Genomic DNA, 17,500 nt, shown 5'->3' on the forward strand with positions numbered 1-17,500 from the left:
AAGAGAAAACAGAGGGACTCAGAGACACTGTTCCAGATGAAGAGAGAGCATGTGGAAGATGGGAAGAAGTTTCTGGAAAGGTAGCAGGAAGGGGGGGGTGGGGGGTGAGGTGAAGGGAGGGAGGGGAAGGGGGAGATGTCGATCAGGAGAGGCTCTACTGGTACAGATAAAGGTGTGTGTGTGTGTGTGTGTGTGGTGTGTGTGTGTGTGTGTGTGTGTGTTTATTCATAAAGGAGGGGAGGGCAGTATTGGAGCCGGGACATCAGATAATGACACGAGTTCAACAAGCTGCACAATCAGCAGAGAGAGAGAGGAGAGAGAAATAGAGAGAGGGAGGGAGAGAGAACAGGAGCCAAAGAGAGATGGAGGGAAGTCTGGTGAAGGACAAATGAATTGAAAGAGAGGAAGAGAGTGAAAGATTGAGCGAGGGACAGGGAGGGGAGGAGGGAAGGAGAAGAGGATTGGATTGTTGGTGGGCGAGTGATGACAAGACTGATAGGACGCGAGACACTGATATCTTTTCCTGCTTCATTTCATTTGCTCTCTTCATCTGCATACGCATACTGGGGGGGGGGGGGGGGGGGGGGGGTTGGGAGCAGAGTGGGGTGTGTGTTTGCATGTGTAAGTAAGAGAGAGAGAGAGTGAGTGTGTTTTTCTGTGTGGGTGTGTGTGTAAGAAACGAAAGTATGTCTGCTTGTGTGTGTGTGTGTCAGAGAGAGAGAGAGAGTCTGTGTCTGTGTGTGCGCTACACTCTTTCCTTTGGTTGTAGCAGAGAGCGAGAGAGGGAGATCCATCTTTTGGCTGTCAGACTGAGGCGTGCTTCACTCTGTCTGCCCATGTCAAACACAGAGCCATCAAACCAGCCGCAGCACCACCGCTAACTGCCAACAGGCCGACACCTGAGCCAACCCCCGCACCATGCCCGACAGACAGGAAGAGACAGAGAGAAACAGACACCAGCTTTTAAGCATGGATTTGACAGTAGGCCTATCTAGATACAAAGACAGGCCGACTCCAGACAGACAGACAGACAGAGAAAGACGGGCAGACAGACAGACAGACAGACAGTCAGTGAAAGACGGACAGACAGGCAATGAAGGAGAGACACACGGAGACGCTGACAGACAGGTGAACAGGAGCAGTGATGGGCAGGAGTCCAGACAGAGCCACGCCCTCTTGTTTGTTGTGGCAGCCTGGGAGGCAAACATGATGAATGCCACACTCAACCAGACATGTGGACTCGAGTCACATGACTTGGACTCGAGTCAGACCTCGAGTCATGATTTTAATGACTTCAGACTCGACTTGATAAAATTCGGCATGACTTGCGACTCGACTTGGACTTGAATCTATTCACTCGAGACTTGACTCGGACTTTGCCTCTTTAACTTGTAATGACTTGACAGGTCTCGAGTCAAAAAATGAATTTCCTGATCGTGGACCAGTCACCCCAGAGATGCTTTCACCTCGCAACGAAAAAAAACAAAATACACATAGTGGACACAAACAGGCAGAGCACAGTGATCAGTGCTGCTGTTACCACCACGCATCACGCACTGTGTGTAGGGCACCAAGAGACAGAGGAAGGACCAATAATAAATAAATATTAGCTTTACTGCAAACTGATTTGCATTTTTGTTAGAGAACGTTTACAATGTCAAAATGTATCAACAGCATGTTACATAACGATGATCCAACTTGAAGTATGCTAGCGGCCTACTCCATTTAATTGAGAACGCATCTCAGCGCGCACAAAAGGGATAGAAACGTGGGCCTATGAAGGGAAATCATGAAGGAAACAAAGACTAGATTAGAGGAAATTGTGGATTTATCTGGTACTCACTACTGTTATAAACTGTGAGAGCCAGGGCACTTTGACAGGCTGCAAATGGACAAGAATATGAGAGTTGTCTTTGCTTTTGTGTAATGGAACTGGTGAGTCTTGAAGTCTTCAATTCGTTTACATGAAGCACATGATATTATGCCGATTGAAACATATTCCACGTAGCTAGGTGGCTACTGGCTATACCAGGCTCATAATTCACTTTTAATTGCAAACAGAAAATGTCTAGCAAGCATCATGTCATTACATGCTTTTATTTCCCAAAGGAATGAAAGCTGTTTGTGCCAACTTAATATCATGCGTATCGTTGTTAATATTGTGCTATACATGTGGCACAAACAATGTTTTGAGTTTGTGGACTAGCCATAGCTATATTTGAATGGAGCTGGTAAAAAAACATCATTAGGAGAACGTGTGGACAGTGGCACACAATGGGCTTAAAGTGACAGTGCACCTTTTACAAATGAGTTAAACAGCATCACATGTATAGTATGTAAGAAATGAATACTTTAAAACAAAATTACTTTGTCATTATTATCCTTTAAATAAATAGAAGTGTTTTACTTTTACCTTTGTGGTTACTCAGTAATATTGTGATTTATGCTCTATTTAATATGCCATATAAGAAGCTTTAGTCTTTAGTGAGAAAATGTACTTTTTAATCGCAATTAATATAGATTAATTCATTTCAAAATATGAGATTAATTAGTTCTTTTTTTAATCGTTTGACAGCCCTAATAAAAACGTAAAATATTTAACCGCAGCAATTTACTAATGTAGCCTATGTGACGATTCTTCTCGTCACCATTTATTGTAATCATTAACCATGACCTTGGCTTCCCTTATGAGTCGCCACTGGCAGACAGCCTAATAAATTGATTGCAGGCAAATCTGTGGCCTAGCACAGTGAAATGCAATCAGTCAAATTATTACTCATCCTTACAGTGGACACCGCAATTTGGAAAAACAATATATATTTGCTGCTATGAGTGTCTTGTAGCTATCCGTTTCGGATTACTCAGGTATGCTCATGCGTATATTACACAGGTATGCGCATGCATATATCGTAAAAGATTTCAAGACAAAACCATTGAACATATTTTAATCTGTATTTATAAAAAAAATTACTGTAGATTAGATTGATGTGTTAAAATTATGATCGATAGTCTAATAATGGCATTATTAAGTGAAGAGCACCTGATGACTTGTTCAGGACTTGAAAAAGATTGGGACTTGGACTTAGACTCGACTTGGCTTTGAGGTGACATGGACTTGGACTCGACTTGCCCTTCTCTGTATTTACTTGGGACTTGACTTGGACTTGACTGCTTAGACTTGAGACTTACTTGTGACTTGCCAAACAGTGACTTGGTCACACCTCTGCACTCAACCACCCGGAGATGCACACGCAGAGATACACATGCAAACCCAACTGCTGTTGACACTGGTGGCCATGTTGGTCAACCGTACACTGAGCCCAAACCACAAACGAGGGCCACCTGCTGATCTGCAGTCCTCCAGGGACAGGGCGGAAGTCGCCTCATGGTTGAGGACACGGATGCTTGGTTTGATGGTGCTTCTATGAAACTAGCCCCTCACCCCCCCGCCTCAGTCATATTAGTATAATGAGATGAAGCGAATCTATCTCTCTTACGCACACACACACACACACACAAACACACGCGCACGAAGGTTGACTGGCAGGCATGTGGCCCAGGGTGCAGGAGCGCTTTAATTCACGTTTAACAGTCGACCCCTGAGACCAATAGGATCATCTCTCACCCATCTCTCACCCATCTCTCTCTTTCTGTCTCTGTCTCTCTCACTCTCTGTCTCTCTCTCTCTCTCCCTGTCTCTCCCTCTCTCTCTCTCTCTCACTCCTTCTCTGTGCTGTGGAGTCTGATGTTTATGCCGTGTTGATGACAGTGAAGTTAGACTGTCAACTCGCATGTGAACTAACAGGATCATCTTCCTTTCTTACAGTACACACTCTCACTCCTTCCCTCTCTCTCTCTCTCTCTCTCTCTCTCTCTCTCTCTCTCTCTCTCTGTTTGTGTGTGTGTAAGTGAAGCTTTTCATCTGCTCATATGTATAATAACAGGATAAGTGGTGGCTCTGTGGTGCAGTAGAGGGACAGATTAGAGTGCTGGGGACACATCTGTCATCAGGGAATTACTCTGACTGCGTCTAACAGCGCAACAGTCCTCTCTCTCTCTCTCTCTCTCTCTCTCTCTCTCTCTCTCTCTCTCTCTTTCTCCCTTTCTCCTTCTCCCACTGTCTCTCTCTTCCTCTCCTCTCTCCATCTCCCTTTCTCTTTCTCTCTTCCTTTGTTCCTCTCCCTCACCTTCTCTCTATCCCTCCATCTTTCCTCCTCTCTTCCCCTCCAATCCAAACAAGCGTTATTGGCATGACTGTTTGCCAGTGTTGCCAAAGCGATGGCCATGTGAAGAGGAGGGAAAGATGTGGAGTCCCTCTCGCTCACGTCCTCCATCTTCATTCCCCCTCTCCTGCTCTCCTCCTTTTACGGGCGCTGTGCTTGCTCTCTGTCTGTCTGATTTGTTTACCAGTGTCTTTGTTCTCCATCTCTCTCTCTCTCTCTCTCTCTCTCTCTCTCCATCTCTCTCTCTCTCTCCATCTCTCTCTCTCTCTCTCTCTCACTCGCATTGTGCCTGCCTTCCTCTTTTAGCTGGCTGCCTTTTAAAACATGTCTCCCAACCCACCGTTGTTTGTGTCCCATCTCTCCATCCTTTTCCCCCATCACTCTTCTTTCCTTCACCTCTTGTTCTCTCTCTCTCTCTCTCTCTCTCTCTCTCTCTCTCTCTCTCTCTCTCTCTCTCTCTCTCTCTCTCTCTCTCCATCTAGTCTTCCAGCAAGGTGTTTCATTTGTGCTCAGATTTTTAATATAATCTTTACAAACAACTGTTTTGGCGAGACCCTGAGCTGATGGCACATAAAGGTATCTTTTCTTGTAGGTGATTTATTATTTGTGTGTGTGTGTGTTTCCTTCCAGCATCTGTCGGCTTCAGAGCCCTTATTCTGTTACACACCTGCCGCAACTGCACTCACACAGGCAAATGTAGTTACTCGGGTACACACACATTTGCACATATTGAAACTCCACAGGTGAACAAGCACCTTATCTCTCCCACACACACATATTCTCTCTCCCTCTCCCGCTCTGTCTCTTTCCGGAAAAGATATCCTGTCCATATAGCACTTCTCCCATTGGGAGCACTGTGCACAGTTGAAACTTAATGTACCAGCACCCCCCCCCCCTCCCGCTCACTCCCTCTCTCTCTCTCCCTCCCTCCCCCTCTCTCTCTCCATCTCTCCCTCTCCCTCCCTCTCGCTCTCTCTCTCCATCTCTCCCTCTCTCTCTCTCTCCATCTCCCTCCATCTCTCTCTCTCCATCTCTCCCTCTCTCCCTCCCTCTCTCTCTCCATCTCTCCCTCTCTCTCTCTCTCCATCTCCCTCCATCTCTCTCTCTCCATCTCTCCCTCCGTGCACATAAAGCCTAGAGGATCCCTGTTGCAGCCAGCTGTGATGGCGCTTGCGAGCGCGTACACCAGCGTGACTCGCGTCCCGACGTGTTGGGGCCTCAGCTCTACCGCTGTTGTTCTGCAGCGTGTCTCGGGCTGCGTCCCAGACGCAGTCTAAACCGCATTAGCCACCCTCCAGCGCTGGACTTAGGGGCGCGGGCTCGCTGGCTGGCGGGCTGGAAGGCGCTGTACTTAGGGGCGCGGGCTCGCTGGCTGGCGGGCTGGAAGGCGCTGTACTTAGGGGCGCGGGCTCGCTGGCTGGCGGGCTGGAAGGCGCTGTCTGACGGCAGGTCTCTGCTTTGGGACTCCTCCGGCCTGCCGGAGCAATCTGTTAAGAGCTCTTTGTGCAGCCGCCAAGGCTGCTAACAGCCAGTGTGGGATGCTACTGCGCTATACAGACCACAGGCATGCATGCACTCGCGGGGAAGGCCAGGCAAGGATCTGCAGATGGACACACACACAACACATACATACACACACACACACACACACACACACACACACACACACACACACACACACACACACACAAGCTCTCGCTCATTCTCTGAAAATACACACACACATGTACACACAGACACACACAATTTGTGTTCTCGCACAGGGCTTACCAGAGCTTAAACACACTCGCTAGCTTGATTAGACTTTAGATTGAGTCAGCCGAGTCTGGCTGAATTAAAAGCACAGGCATCTGTTGTGTCAAAGCAGTCTTGAAGAGCATTAGAGGCTCCCTAAGGCCACACTTTTACCTGCTTGCGAACCGGTTTGTTTGCTTTCACTCTTTGTCTGTATGCTAATTAGAGATGCACCGATAGATCGGCTGGTGACCGGAATCGGCCGATTTTCACGTGATCGGCCATGACCGGCGACCAGCCGGTCAGTCTGAGACATGCCGATTTTATGCCGGTCAAATACACTTGTGCGCCGCAATTGTAACAACACCCAGCTGAGTTTGCAAAGTTTGAAGAAGCTAGCAACCAGGCCAACACTCAGGGCTGGATGTAGGGCTACAAAGAAAGCGCTAATAGGCTACTGAGTTTTTCTATGCAGCAAACGCTGTGCTTTACCATTGGCCTACTGCGTGGAATTTACTAAGCTGTCACTTCATTAGGCTACGTAAACATCGCTCATCACCGCCCGTCACTGCCGCTAATTGCGTGCCCACAGCTGAACCACAAGACTGCTGAACAGAGATAAACGACTGCGACATTAAAAATAATCAAAGTTTAGCCATCCCTAGTAGTTCTACTCCACTGAAAAAAAAATACTCTAACTATTTACTGCACGTACACTAGGGCTATGCCTTAAAATACCCTAGTCTAGCAGATTGAGAAGTGGATGTCTGAAAGTGAACAAACGATAGCCTATTAGAAAGGCAAACAAACGTTAAAGTTGCTTTTGACATAGTAGCCTACAATGAAGAAAACTGATGCTCTGAATACTGAATCAGTCGTCTCTGAACGTTTCTATAGCCTAATTGATGCATTTAACCGGAATTTGGATTTAATTTTTTCACCGCAAAACAGACGTGCACTGTTTTCATATGGTGGAGCACCTAATCGCTATTAGCACTTCTCCCCTGTGTTTGCGTGATAGCCTAGGCTGCTACCACTTTTCCCTCGCCCTCCCATAAATTCATAAATGCATATGAAAATATGTTACATGGTAGTATGTTCAAATGTATCATGAAAATTGTTCTTAAATCTTTAGTTGGATATTGGATGTGAGAAGCATAAAATGGGTGTTCCATAACTTAATTTAGGCTAATCCATAATTTGATACTGCATCTGAAGTTAGACTTGAAAAAGAATCTGTCTGCTCACCGGTTCCATTTTTTTTAAACAGCCATTTCATCATTGATAAGTTGATTACATGTCTATATTAACATGTTCTATCAAAGAAAAGATAGAAAATAACTATTTGTGTGTGTGCTGTAAAATGGTTAGAAGAAATGAAATCGGAATCGGCTAAAATCGGTATTGGCAGGTCAAACTCTATGAAAAATCGGAAATCGGTATCGGCCCAGAAGATTGCAATCGGTGCATCTCTAATGCTAATGCCCGCATACAGACAAAGAGTGAAAGCAAACAAACCGGTTCGCAAGCAGGTAAAAGTGTGGCCTGAGGGAGCCTCTGATGCTCTTCAAGACTGCTTTGACACAACAGACTGGGAAATGTTTAAGCAGGCAGCCACTTACAACAATCAGACAGACATAGAGGAGTATACAAACACTGTAACCTCTTACATCACAAAGTGCATTGATGATGTGACCCACACAAAAGACATCATCATTCGGGCTAACTGGAAGCCATGGCTGATGTTCTCAGGCTGCTGAGGGCCAGAGACAAAGCCTACAGAGCTGGGGATGAAGCTGGCATGAGAACAGCGAGAGCCAACCTGTCCTGTGGCATCAAGGAAGCAAAAAAGGAATACACTCGCAAGATAACCACCCACTTCAAAGACAGCAGGAACGCACAAAGCCTATGGCAGGGCATTCAGGCCATCACGGACTACAAGCCCGCGCCACAGAGCTGTGAGAGCAACATCCCTCTGCTCAACAATCTGAACCGCTTCTTTGCTCGCTTTGAAGCACAAAACAGCACTTGCCCACAGAAGACCCCTCCCCCTCCACACGAGCAGCCCCTGTGCCTCTCTGCCGACAGCGTGAAGAGGACACTTGCTGCTATCAACACCCGTAAGGCAGCAGGCCCAGACAACATCCCAGGTCGTGCGCTGAAGGACTGCGCTGAGGAGCTTAAGGATGTCTTCACAGACATCTTTAACACTTCCCTGAAGCAAGCCATCGTCCCATCATGTTTCAAAGCTGCCACCATCATACCTGTGGCGAAGAAAACTGCTTCAATGACTACCGCCCCGTGGCACTGACACCCATCATCATGAAGTGCTTTGAGCGGCTTGTCATGTCACACATCAAATCCATTCCCCCCCCACCCTGGACCCCTTCCAGTTTGCATACCGAGCCAAACGGTCCACAGAGGATACAATCTGCTCTGCCCTCCACCCAGCCCTCACCCACCTGGAAAAAAGAGACTCATATGTGAGATTGCTGTTTATAGACTTCAGTTCGGCATTCGACACCATAATACCACAACAACTCATCTGCAAACTTGACAAACTGGGACTCAGTACCTACCTCTGCAACTGGCTACTGGACTTCCTCTGTCAGAGGCCTCAAGTAGTACGTGTTGGCAACAATATCTCAAGCAGCATCACACTGAGCACGGGGGCCCCCCAAGGCTGCGTGCTCAGTCCGCTGCTCTTCACCCTACAGCAACAACCACATAATGAAATTTGCTGACGACACAACTCTGGTGGGTCTCATCACCAAGGGCGACGAGACTCAATACAGGTTGGAGGTCGACCTTCTGACCACGTGGTGCAGGGACAACAACCTCCTGCTTAACGTCAGCAAGACCAAGGAGATTGTTGTTGACTTCCGGAGAGGTCACACCCAACACCTGCCACTGACCATCGACGGTGCTGTGGTGGAGAGAGTGAGCAGCACCAAATTCCTGGGGGTGCACATCAGTGAAGACCTCTCCTGGACCACCAACACTGCATCACTGGCGAAGAAAGCTCAGCGCCGCCTGTACTTCCTGCGGAAACTCAGGTGAGCAAGTGCTCCACCAGCCATCATGACCACATTCTACCGAGGCACCATTGAGAGCATCCTCTCCAGCTGTATTGCTGTGTGGGGCGGAAGCTGCACTGAATACAACAGGAAAGCCCTGCAGCACATAGTGAACACAGCTGGAAGGATTATTGGTGCTTCACTCCCCTCCCTGAAGGACATTTACACCTCCCACCTCACCCGCAAGGCGACCACAATTGTGAGTGATGCAAGTCACCCCGCTCACAATTTGTTTGATCTACTGCCCTCTGGGAAGAGGTACAGAAGCCTGCGCTCCCGCACCACCAGACTCACCAACAGCTTCATACACCAGGCTGTTAGGATGCTGAACTTTCTCCCCCCTCTCCCCCCTTTACCCTCAGCTACATAACATCCTGGACTTTTAGACCCACAATGGCTGCCTTGCACTACTCCACTTGCACTACTCCACTTGTACACTTGCACACTTTGCAACTTGTTGTTGTTGTCCTGTTGTCCTGAACACTTCTGGACACACTTCTGCTGCTCTTACATAACTTGCACCCCTATGCCACTTGCATACGTAGGTCAAACAAAACTACCTCAGCCATTTATTGGCCTGACTTTTGCACTATTATATTGACTGTCTACTGTATGCACAATTGCACAGTTTCAACCAAATTTTGCTGCTCTTATTTCTTCATTGTATGTGCCTTCTTATTTTTACTCTTTTATATTGTTTACTTGAATGTTATGTTTGTCTGTGGACCTAATTGGTAAAATATGTCTTGTCTCCACCGTGGGATAGTAGGAAACGCAATTTCGATCTCTTTGTATGTCTTGACATGTGAAGAAATTGACAATAAAGCAGACTTTGACTTTGATTAGTTCCTATTTGTACTCATGGATGTAATGGATGAAGCACAGACGTAAACACACACATACACACACACATGTACACTTGGATGATTCAGTATAATGGTAGGCCTTAGAAAACCTATGTGTGTGTGTGTGTGTATGTATGTGTGTGTGTGTGTGTGTGTGTGTAGACTTAATGTGCAATCCTCTTGTAGCTGTCTGCAGAGTGCATTCTTCTCCTGCTCCTACACAACTCCCTCATTTGGCATCCCAGTGTCTCCCTCTCTTTCTCTCCCTTCTTTCTCGCTCTCCCTTTTTCTCTCTCTTTCTCTTTCTCTATGCCTCTGTCTTTCTCTCTCACTCTCTCCATCTCTCTCTCTCATTCTGTCTTAGCTTTGCACCCTCTGCTTCTTTAAGCTTTGACAACACTGTATCTTAACAGTCATGCTAATAAAGCAAATTTGAATTTGCTCTCTCTCTCTCTCTCTCTCTCTCTCTCTCTCTCTCTCTCTCTCTCTCTTTCACTCTCTGCCTCTTCTCTCTTTCTCTCTCTCCATCTTCTCTCTCACTCTCTCCCTCTATCTCTCCATCTCCTGCTCCCTTACTCTCTCCATCTTCTCTCTCTCACTCTCTCTCTCTATCTCTCCATCTTCTGCTCCCTTACTCTCTCTGGCTCTCCTGTCCTCCGTACCGTTCTGTCCCTGGCTGCCTCATTAGTTGCCTCTGTTCCTGTGTAGCTCCGTCCCTCTCCTCAGCACAAGGCGATCTGTTGTGTGCTATTCATGTTCTCTTCGCCATGTTCTGGCTTTTATCTAGTAGCTCTCTGAGGTTATTCTGGTTGCCCTCAATGCACACAACAGTGGGCCCCCATGACACTGTTCACTCTTCTTATACACATACACACACACACACACACACACACAGAGACACTCATTCCTTCTCTGTTCTATCATCTATCTTCTCTCTCTCCCTCTTTTCTTGTTCCTTTATAAACACACACTGTTCTGTGTGTGTGTGTGCGCGTGTGTGTGTGGCGGTGGTTGGTGGTGTATTGGCCAGCTCCAGTGTGTGGTAGTGGTCACCTTCAGTGGCTCTGCAGCCCCTTATCGGTCCGCACCCCACCCAGTTGTAGTCAGTGTTCACAGCTTCACCAAGTCACATCAACGTCTTGAAAGTCTTGCAAACACACACACACACACACACACAAAACATAATCAGCAATGAACTCTTCTACCCCGTCTGCAGTGTTAACTCCACATTCAATAATGCCTGTTCTTGTTCTTCATGTGATTAATGCACGTGCGAGGTTGTTAAAAACGGCTGCGTGAGGTATGGTGTAATACGCTCTCTCCTTCATCCCTCTTCCTCTCTCTCCCTCTCTCTCTTCCTCTCTCTCCCTCTCTCTCTGTAGGTGTTTAAAGTGAAGGCGGTCCAGCTGGCTGAGAAGCTCCTCCCTGCCTTCAACACTCCCACAGGGATCCCCTGGGCCATGGTCAACCTCAAGAGGTGAGCAGCTGCTTCCCTCAGACCGGCCACACACCAGGAGAATACACACCAGCACCAACAAACACACACATACCAGCCACATACCACTCATCAGTTGTCAGGCATGTGTGTGTGTTTGTGTTTGTCATCCTGAGATGCACACATATCACACACACATCACGGTCACCAACCCCTGGCCCATTTTGTGTTGCAAACAGTATTAGTGTTTTCTGTCTACTCTCACACACACACACACACACACACACACACACACATACAAAAAAGTCATACACGTTCCGTAGGCACGCAAAGACTCACTCACCCACAAAGAACCCATTACCCATTATCTTTCTTTCACTTTCTTAAAACCGTTCCCACGTGTGTGTGTGTGTGTGTGTATCTGTCTTGTCTGGAGGCTCTAAGCTCTCTTCTGTGCTAAATGTAGTTGGCCACATCATTTTATTTCCAGCGAATGGCCAAATGACAATTGCACAATTAAACTGAGCCGGGGCGTTGTTGAACACACATTAAGTGGCAGCGTGAAGGGAGTTGTGTGTGTGTGTTTGAAGCCAAAAAACTGACACACTCTTTTTGTGTGTTAATTGGCTGTTAGTAGGGAAATGAATGGGGAGCAGGGGAGAGGTGCTCTGGTAAAGGTTCCTCTAATCCAGAGAGGAAGGAGGGAGGGAGGGAGAATGGGCTCATCGCCTGTCTCTGTCTTTCTCTCTCACACACACTCCCTATCTCCTGGTTTCTCGCTCTCGCTCTCTCTCTCCCCTTTTTTCTGTTTTTTTTTTTTCTTTTACACACTCCCTTTTTATCTCCCTCTGTAGTGTGTGTGGGCAGGGGGGGGGGCAGTGTGTATTGGGAATTATGCAGTTATTACATTCATCCATTCACTCCAACTCAGTCCACTTATGAATGGTCCCCCCCCCTCCAACATGTAATGAAGCAGTGCCACTGACACAGGGCCCCTGCACTGGCCCCTGTGAGACCCCAGTAGGGAGGAGGCCCTGTTATGACTGTAGCTTAGAAGGTTAATGACCAGCTACACACAGCCCGGCCGTGTGAGCTGGAGCAGTATCCTTAACTCATTGAATGCCAAGCTGTTTTCGGGAGCTTTGTCCTAGAGTGCCAGCAATCTAGACCATTGTTGATGATTTTTGTACAGCCACAGTATATTCTGTGTTATAGCTATGAACACATACAATAGCTCGATTAAAAGGTGAGACTTTAAGCTCTCGTTGGGTGCAATGCAGGCAGGCAATGCTGTGGTTGTCATGGCGTTTAGAGCTGGGGAGAATCTTCTAAGGTAGTGTAATGATGATACTGATGCTTTGAGTGCGGGTAACTTCCTTAACCCTAAAAACGTGGACACTGTTTGGGTGAATGGGATTTTGAGCTGTTGGGGCTGTAGGGTGGAACCTGTTCAATCAAGGCAGTCACGGCATGATCTTTTAAGCATACAGTAATTTAACTGCTTTTTTTTCTCTCTCTCTCTCTCTCTCTCTCTCTCTCTCTCTTTCTCTCTCTCTGTGTGTGTGTCTCTCTCTCTCTCTCTCTCTCTCTCTCTCTCTCTCTCTCACTCTCTCACTCTCTCTGTGTGCGTGCGTGTGTGTGTGCGTGTGCGTGTGTCTCAGTGGCGTGGGCCGTAACTGGGGATGGGCGTCTGCTGGCAGCAGTATCCTGGCTGAGTTTGGCACGCTGCACATGGAGTTTGTTCATCTCACCTACCTGACTGGAAACCCAGCTTACTACCAAAAGGTAGGTGTGTGTGTGTGTGTGTGAGTGAGAGAGACAAAGACAATTAGAAAAGTGATGGAAGTTTGGAATGGAAGATGGTGTGTTTACAGCTGTGGTAGTCTCAACCAGTGGACTATCAACGTGTGTGCGTGTGTGTGTGTGTGGGTGCGTGTGTGCACGTGTGTGTGTGGGTGTCTTTACAGCTGTGTGTGATATTTGCATGTATTTGTGTTTTTTTTTTTTTTTTAACCTGCCGACTGTCCTACAGAGTCTGTTGACAGCGGCTGTATAAGGTCCTGTCTGCTTTCTCCATGCAGGTGATGCACATACGCAAGCTGCTGGCCAAGATGGACCGACCCAATGGCCTCTACCCCAACTACCTGAACCCCCGCACGGGCCGCTGGGGCCAACGTGAGTACCTACCGGCCCTCCACCACCCCCAGGAAATGCCCCCGTGGGTTAGCTTGGGCTAGCAGCATCATGCCCTTACACTCTGAGGAAAAGAGACCTAAATCAGTCAGCAGTGGAGGCAGAGTCTGAGCAGTAAGCCCTTTTTGGAGTGAACAGAACGGAGTGTTTGGAGTGAACAGAACAGTCATCCAGGTCCGCCATATTCAATGTCCATTTTTACATTTTTGAGATCCTTGCAGTTTTCCTCTGACTGAGCGTAAACAAAAAGTTGTTACAGTCACTGGTGTAGCAGCCTGGTCCTGGCCCCCATCCATTTCTGCAGGTCCCACTACCGTCTGAACTTTAAGTAGCCTGTAGTGTTTGTGGTGATGGACTTTAAGTAGCCTGTAGTGTTTGTGGTGATGGACGGAGGTGTAGAGGTTTGTTGAGATTGCGTTGAACTTCTGGCAATCTGTTGTCATACACACACACACAAACACAACACACACAAAGGCTCTCGTACGCACACACACACACACACGCCACATACAAACACATGCCACATACATACAAACACGCACAATTCACACACGTGTGGCACATACAAACAGACACGGCACATTCAAACAATCACACACACACACACACACACACACACACACTCACACACATACTCCTTGTTGCTTTGTTGCTCTTCCTTCAGCCTGTGACTGAAGATATAAACTTAATGGTTGATCTCCATCTCCATTTTAATTAGTGTGTGTGTGTGCACATGTGTGTGTGGGGGCATGCAGCCCTTTTTAATAAACATCTGTAATTACTTGTAGAGAAACACTCAGGCGTGCTTTAGCTAACTGTTAATTACAGTGAGTGGTGAAGTTTTAATTACTGTCTGTGTCTCTGAACACCAAACCCGATCAAGCCAGAGTCACACACACACACATGCACACACACACACACATGCACACACACAATACTCAGCATCGTTACCTGCAGCACATCACACACACACAGATTTAGATATGAGATCATTGAGATTAGTCTTTCTCTCACACACACACTCACACACACACATGCACACCACTGAAGTAAATTACTTTTGGCTATCTCGCATCCAGTTTGTACACTCCTTCTGTGTCTGACAATACTCACCTTACAGCCAGCAGATGACAGAAACACAAGCATTTTTGTGCTGTAACTCTCCTTCTCAGAGGAGTGTGTGTGCATATGATGTGACTGCACTGCATACATCTATTGTGTGTTTGTGTGTGGCCCTGCAGTGTGTGAAGTGAGCTCGAGATGAGGAGTTAATGAGAGACCTTCAGTCCTGCTCCCTTAATGAGTTATGGTGTGATTGACAGGTCATTATCCTCCCCACTCTCTCTGATGTCCTATAGATCCATGTGGCTGCTCTCACACCATCTCCACATTAGCTGCCTATCTACCCCATCGCTTTCTCTCTCTCTCTCTCACACACTCTCTCTCTCTCTCTCTCTCTCTCTCTCTCTCTCTCTCTCTCTCTCTCTCTCTTTCAGTCTTTGTCTTTCTGTTTTTACTCGTTCAAGCTCATCAGGGTACTTATTCCCTCTCTCTCGCTCTCCATTCATCTTTCTCTCGTACTCTCATATTCACTCTTTCTGTAATCCTAGTCCCTTCCATATCTCTCATCTTTCCATTTTTCTCTTTCACACACCTCCCCCTTGCCTCTTCCTTTCCACCTCTCCCTTTCTCCTTCTCTCTCTCCATCTTTCTCTCTCCCTTTCTCCTTCTCTCTCCATCTTTCTCTCCACCTTTCTCCTTCTCTCCATATTTCTCACCACCTCTCTTTTTCCATCAATCTACCTCTCCCTCTTTCTTTCTTTCCATCTTTCTCTCTTTCTTTCTCTCTCTACCTCTCCACCTCTCTCTCTCTCTCTCTCTCCATGTCCCTCTCTGTTTGCACTCCTGTGGGTCCTGTATGTGTTTCTCTGTAATAAGGTAGCCAGGCTGGTTTGAATCAGATAAGATGGGGCGACCGATAGACAGCCAGCAGCAGGATATTGGTTTAGCAGTGCAGAGTGCACAGACGCTCAGTAGCTCCATACAAACCAGCGCAGCCACTGGACCCACTAACACCAACACCACTGCACTGTGTCTCACTGTGTTTGATTCATAATGATGATCATACATAAAGAGCAACACACAAACAAATGAAGTAAGGATGACCAAGGGGAAATATACAATGATGATCATGAGATAAAATGACAATGCCATTATGTAATTAGAACACCCCACCCCCCCCCCCACACACACACACACACACACACACACACACACACACACACACACACACCCCTGCAGGGATGTGTCTTTGCATGTCCTCTACCGGGGCTACTGAGTGGGAACTCACTAGCTGCCCAGGTCCTTATTGTTCTATCTGTTCTTCTAACAGTGATATTTCTGAGACATTCATTACAGTAGACACACACACACACTGATTATCAGTCTGACTGTGTTTGAGTTTGGGATTTGACAGCTCCTTCTTGCAGCTCCTGAAACAGTGGCTGATTGATGTTCTTGTCCCCAGCTTGTCGTTTGATTAAGAGAACATTATTCATTAGCCGCTGCCCGCTTGATTGACAGCGGGGTCAGCCAGTCACCTCTATACAGATGGGTGGGGCGGTGCAGGGGATTAAAATGAGGAACAGTCTGTTCTCATTACCTAAGCAAACCAGCCACACACACACACACACACACACACTGCAAACACTCTAATTCACACAAACTGCACACAAACTGCACACACACACATATGCACACAGAATATGCATACACTCTATGTCCACACCACTACGACATGCACAAACTTTCACACAGACGTGCACAAACTTTCACAGATGTACACACACGTACACACACGTACACACACACACACACACACACACACACACACACACACACACACACACACACACACACACACACATACATATATATATATATATATATATATATATATATATATATATATATATATATATATATATATATATATATATATACATACTGTACACAGTGTTTCCCACAGAATTGAATTCTATTTGTGGTGGTAGGTTTGCAGAATTAACTCGAATGTAACAGTTTTTAACAAATTAGTGCAGCGCGGTTATGATTCTAACCAGATTAAGCACAATTTAGTACAACCAGGAAAATCATTGTGTGGTGGTCAATGTTGATATTGTGGTGGGCCGCCACAAATAAGTCAATGTATGGGAAACACTACATACACACACATATATATATATATATACACCGTTACTTAAGAAAGCTTCTCTCAACCCTGCTCAAGTCGAGAACTACCGCCCTGTCTCACTACTGCCTTTCCTATCCAAAGGCATTGAACGAGCAGTCTCCAAACAGGTCTCTGACTTCCTTTCACAGAACAACCTTCTGGATCCAAATCAGTCTGGGTTCAAAAGCGGCCACTCTACCGAAACGGCTCTGCTGTCTGTAACAGAAGCCTTAAAAGAAGCCAGGGCGACCGCTCGGTCATCAGTACTCATTCTGCTTGACTTATCGGCTGCCTTTGACACGGTTAATCACCGTATCCTTCTCTCTATACTCGCTGACATGGGAATCTCCGGTTCTGCTCTCTCCTGGTTTGAATCCTACCTCACAGGACGCTCGTTTAACGTATCATGGCTTGGTCAGCTATCCGCACCTCACCATCTCACCACAGGGGTCCCCCAGGGCTCAGTGCTGGGCCCCCTCCTCTTTGCTATCTACACCACCTCCTTGGGACAGATTATCCGTTCGCACGGCTTCTCATACCACTGCTATGCAGACGACACACAGCTCTATCTGTCCTTTCCACCTGACGACCCCCTGGTTTCAGCACGGATCTCGGATTGCCTTTCAGACATAGCTACATGGATGAAGGCACACCACCTCCAGCTGAACCTCTCAAAGACTGAACTGCTGGTCATCCCAGCTAAACCTACCATACACCACGACATCAACATCAAATTTGACTCCCTGTCTGTTTCACTGACC

At 47.0% G+C, this 17,500-nt stretch overlaps 1 protein-coding gene across 1 annotated transcript in view; it reads left to right on the forward strand.

Annotated features, from left to right (window-relative positions):
• man1a2 (mannosidase, alpha, class 1A, member 2) overlaps nucleotides 1-17,500 on the forward strand; it is a 109,544-nt gene that overhangs the window by 76,207 nt on the left and 15,837 nt on the right. Inside the window, exons 7-9 of the mRNA XM_042078319.1 lie at nucleotides 11,262-11,356; nucleotides 12,976-13,099; nucleotides 13,396-13,489. Coding sequence (XP_041934253.1) covers nucleotides 11,262-11,356; nucleotides 12,976-13,099; nucleotides 13,396-13,489 — 313 coding nt within the window. The remainder of the gene's footprint in view (nucleotides 1-11,261; nucleotides 11,357-12,975; nucleotides 13,100-13,395; nucleotides 13,490-17,500) is intronic.

Source organism: Alosa sapidissima, chromosome 2 (assembly GCF_018492685.1).
Source record: "Alosa sapidissima isolate fAloSap1 chromosome 2, fAloSap1.pri, whole genome shotgun sequence".
In the NCBI taxonomy this organism is placed as follows: domain Eukaryota; kingdom Metazoa; phylum Chordata; class Actinopteri; order Clupeiformes; family Clupeidae; genus Alosa; species Alosa sapidissima.